General features: G+C 35.8%; 1 protein-coding gene across 1 annotated transcript; it reads right to left on the bottom strand.

Annotated features, from left to right (window-relative positions):
* Positions 1–804: 804 nt before the first annotated feature.
* LOC143655745 (olfactory receptor 13F1-like) lies at positions 805–1,779 on the bottom strand. Its single transcript, XM_077127160.1, has one exon. It carries the CDS (start codon positions 1,777–1,779, stop codon positions 805–807), a length of 975 nt encoding a protein of 324 aa, XP_076983275.1.
* Between the last annotated feature and the right edge of the window lie 3,291 nt (positions 1,780–5,070).

Consider the following 5,070-nt stretch of genomic DNA (forward strand, 5'->3'; position numbering starts at 1 on the left):
CTATATTATATATAGTATAATATATAGTTATACTATATGTAATATCACTATATTATATAAAGTATAATATATAATTATAGTATTATATATGATATCACTCTATCGATCACTATCAAGCCTTTTCTTTTTAAGTGCCAGTGGGTACATTTATTCCCTTGGATTTCAGGGATTAGGCAGCTGGAAAAAGAAAAGCAAAAAGGATAATGATAGTTTCACTGGAAACCCTGTAGCTCCTTTGGATTTATAACATATTGTCAGCACCCTAAGATCAACAATATACCGCTAAACTTTGATTCTTTTCCTGATTGGCAATCCTCTATCACACTTGTATTTAAGAGTATATTTGATCAGACCGTTTACAGCTGTACATAGACATTCATGCCACAGCCACGAACATACCCACAAATACAAACCACAAACAAACATTTATAAAATTTGTAGGCTATTTCCACTAAATTGAGCTAAGCTGAAAGAGATTGAAATCATGTATTATCTCAAATATCTGCTATAGCTATTACATTTGAATACTTTACATACAAAAGTTTGAATATTCAACAGTAGATTAACAATGTTTAAAGTTATTATATATTCTTTATCACACAAAACAAAATAAAATGAAATTTTGCATCATGATTTCTTCTATAAAAGTTTCATATGTCATTATGTGAGATATCGTTGTTATCTATGAGATTCAGTGGTCTCTTAAGAATGAAACTTAGGAAATCACACAACTCAATTAAAATGAATATTTTTCCCCATCACCCCAGTGTTTTAATATTCATTGACCACTAAATAGTCCTTAGATTAATGTTTATCAATACCGTTTACTATTGGGAATAAGTAAGCACAAAGAGAATTTCTAATCAATAATTTTTTCACGGCTGCTTTTACCTCTTTATTCCTTAGACTGTAGATGATTGGATTCAACATGGGGGTCACAACCACATAGAGTAAAGCCATAAATTTATCTATTTCCTGTGAATCTACAGATGAGGGCTTCAAGTACATGGAGAGAGCTGTGTCATAAAACAAAACCACAACAGTCAGGTGGGCTGCACATGTTGAAAAGGCTTTGCTTCTTCCATTTGCTGAGCTGATCCTCAGGATGTTAGAGAGGATGAAGGCATAGGAGATACAGACGAGGAGCATTTGCATGGGAAGGAGAAGTATGCTGATCACTAGCATAAGAAACTCTACCATGGAGGTATCTACACATACCAATTTCAAGATAGCCAGAATTTCGCAGGTGAAATGATTGATGATGCTATTACCACAGAGAGAAAGCTGTAGCACACACACCGTTTCCACCAAGGCAGTGAGGTATCCCGTCACCCAGGAACCAGCCGCAATCTGCACACAGACCCTCCTGTTCATGATGATTGAGTATCTCAGGGGGTTGCAGATGGCCACATACCGGTCATATGCCATCATGGACAGTAGCACACACTCAGTGGAGCCCATAGCAAGAGAGAAGTACATCTGAATAGCACATCCTGAGAATGAGATGGTGTTTTTCCTTGAAACAAAGTTTGCCAGCATTGGAGTGAGAGAAGACGAGGTGTACCAGATGTCCAAAAAGGAGAGATTGCTGAGGAAGAAGTACATGGGAGTGTGCAAACGAGAATCCAGGATACTGATAGAGATCAGAATAATATTACCCAACAAAGTGATCGAATACATTAGCAGGCACAGCACAAATATGATGATCTCAACTTTGGGGTAGGAGGTAAATCCCAGGAAAATAAAATTTGAAATGATTGTCCAATTTGTCTTGACCATTTTATTCTTTTATGTTCATCTGTAACAGTAAGTAGAAGAGTATCTAGTGTATATCAATGAATTATTTAAAATCTACCAACTTTCAAAGACTTTTTTAGGGTCACTTTAATAGAGTCATTGTCCTGTCAATATCACTGGCAACATCGCACTAACTTTTCATTCATTAATCCAACATTTACTAAATGTACTATGAGGCAGTTTGGAGCTAGAGCTGAATTATACAATGTCTTCTCTCAAGTAACTCACAAATAGAGGACTCAAAGTAAAAAGAAATCACAACATTAAAATTAGGTTGCTAAGCAAACATGGAGTAAAAATCGTAACTGTTGGGGAAGCTGCTCAATGAGAGTTTTAGAGACCTAGTTTAGTTGAAAGATGTACGGCACAGTCAGGTTAAGGAACAGGGGAGGTGGCTGATCATGTAGTTTTTGTAAAAGTTGCAATGAGAGAATATTTGCTTGCAATTCATAAAGCTGACATCTATTTCATATGGCAGATATGTATGCTTCACAATAAGGAATATTAGGAGTTGAGGCTAGGAAAATAGGCAAAGTCCAAGTCACTATAACACCATCAATTTTTGTCCTCAAGAAGGCATTTTTGCATATGGAAATACCTTGAGACCATTGTTTTATTATAAAGGAAATAATTTTCATGCTTTAGTATTTTATTATTTGAATGAAATTAAATAGCAACATATCTCACAACTGATCATATATGAAGTGTTTAAATACCATCATCTCGCAAGATAGAGTTCAAATGAAGCAGCACGTACATAGTCCTAATTTTCTCATCATGGCCTACTTCTCCAGCTTCACCTCTCAACATTCCACCCCCAAACAAACTTTAGACTCTGAAATAGCAATCAACTTGTAGTTTCTGATTCTCACCATGCCATTTTACATTTCTATGTCTTTCATACACAGCTTGTTTACCTGGAATGCCCTTCTTACGCATTTCCAATTTTGCCTTTCATGAATATTTTTATTTAATTTTCAAAACTCCATCTTAAAGTCTTAATTAGAACTTCATTCTTTGTCAATACATATATTATTCAAGTATATTATGCTGAACTACATATTATACATATATATGCAACATTCCCATCTCTCCCACTACTGGGCTGTGAGCTTCTCAAGAACTTGTTCTAACATTCATAGCCACATAAAACCCTGTTCAAAACTTTTGGTAATACATTGCAGCCACATGTAGTAGGGTTTTGATACATGTTAACTCGAATAAAATTTACTACAATTCTCTGCGTCAACATTAAAAACTTTTCATTCACATATGCAGTCTCATATGTGCCATTAAAGAAGCTTGTTGAATTAAGAAACAAAGATATTGGGCTCTTAGCCTTAAATATTTGATGTACAGTCACAAAAGGGGAAAAAGACAATGATCATTTGTGCTCTTAAGAAGGGGTGAAAGTGCTTCACAAATGCGCACCCTCTATAGAAAATCAGAGTATTTTCCTCAGATTTTAAGATTTGTGCTCTAAATCTGACCATTCTACTTATTAGTATACAATATTAGGCAAATCACTCCATGTCTTTGAAACTTCATTTTCTGATCTTTACCATGAAGGTGATTGTTCCTGTCTTCTGCAGCTCTCAGAGATCTAGATTAATTTCCTTTAGTCTCCCTCACTATCCTAATTCCATGGCCTCTCCAAGATGTCAGAGAATCACAAAGGGCTTATGATTTCATGGTCTCCCTGAATTCGGGGAACTTAATTCTACATATGCTGCTCTAATGCTAGTTCACACTGACTGAGATAAAACCTAAGCACCTTCTTTTCTAATGGAATTCCAATCCCCAGAATATAGTGAATATGAAGCGCTTTACTGACTACTCCCGGAGAGATGAATGTTAGACATTTCTGGACCCCTGAAGAATACACCACACTTCCGCTGAGGGATTTCTTATTGCTCTTCCCACACATAGCTCTGTTTTCTTGCTACGGCTCTGTCTTCTTCTTCATCCTCTTCTTTCTCTCCCCTCTCTACCAGTCTCTTATCCTGCCTTTCAGAGGCAAAATAATGGTGTACTTTCCTTGGCTCATATAGAGGAGTCATCACCCATTTCCTCACATTTACATACATCCTTGCCAAAGACGTACTTTTGGCAAATCTTTCAAGATGTTTTCTCTTTCTCTAAAATGATACCTGATTCCAAGATAAGCTGCTGCAATAACTAGACATTTTCCAACGTATTCTCCTCTTTATTTTCTAGAATGTCAGAACCGAATGGACTCAGAGATTTTCTAATCCAAATTTCCTATTTTAAAGTTGAGTGGTGTTTTAAGGTGTTTAATGACTAGTTTGAGGTAAATAATCAAATATGGGTCATGAAGAAACATTCTATCCCATGTTTAGTACTTATTTCTCCCAGTCAGTATTTCTTTCCATCAACGACATCCATTAATAATTTCTGAAAATAAAAGAAGGGAGAATAATGTCTCCTCCCATTTACCTCAGCACCTATGATGAGCATCTTTTGCGTTCATCTATACTTCAATGTGTAAACTTGATCTTCAGCTGTGAATCTGGTGCAACATTCAAAAGAGAAAAAGAACCCAAGTTATGTAATTATGGTAGTACTGCATGAAAACTATATTAAAGTCAGCTATGTAAAGGAATTTTTATTCAAAAGGTTTCAATGGAAAGAGATATGAATAGTCTTAGTTTGCAAAAAAATCAATCCAAATCTTGCCAGATTCACAGTCTCAACATTCATAGATTCCATTAGTTAAAAATGAAAAATTAAGTTTCAAGAGAAAGCACACCATGGCATTTGTCCTACCAAAATCATCCACTTATGACCTGCTCCAAAAAAACTTCCAAAGGTTGTCCCTGGAACTAAGACTACTTCTTAAGTCTCCTGTTGCTATAGGGACCTCTCAACTCCCGAAACAATTTAATGTTGTGATTCTGATGCATAAAGAAGTTAAGAAACTTTCCAGTTCCCCAGGGTATGATTCTACAAGTTCCATTAACTAATTGGGAACAAAACCAACAAAAATACTTAGGCAAAAAAAGTTTGTAACATGCCAAATCATTTGTGCCAGTAAAAGGCCAGATACTTGAGCTAGAACCAAAGGAGATTATTTTCCTATTCCATTCCTTCTGTAGATTGTCCTTCAATTACAGAGCAAACAGTACAATTAATAGAACTTTAGACACTTAATAGAACTGTAGCCTTTCCGTATGGTCTGTGGGCTTGTGAAGTAACCTGTTTATTCTCAGAAACCTCTCCAGCCATCTCGGTGATCTGAGTAATAGAAATTAT

Source organism: Tamandua tetradactyla, chromosome 2 (assembly GCF_023851605.1).
Source record: "Tamandua tetradactyla isolate mTamTet1 chromosome 2, mTamTet1.pri, whole genome shotgun sequence".
Lineage (NCBI taxonomy): Eukaryota > Metazoa > Chordata > Mammalia > Pilosa > Myrmecophagidae > Tamandua > Tamandua tetradactyla.

What these genes read in the sequence shown, in the direction of transcription:
- LOC143655745 (XM_077127160.1), bottom strand. Translation starts at nt 1,779, where the DNA reads ATGGTCAAGACAAATTGGACAATCATTTCAAATTTTATTTTCCTGGGA.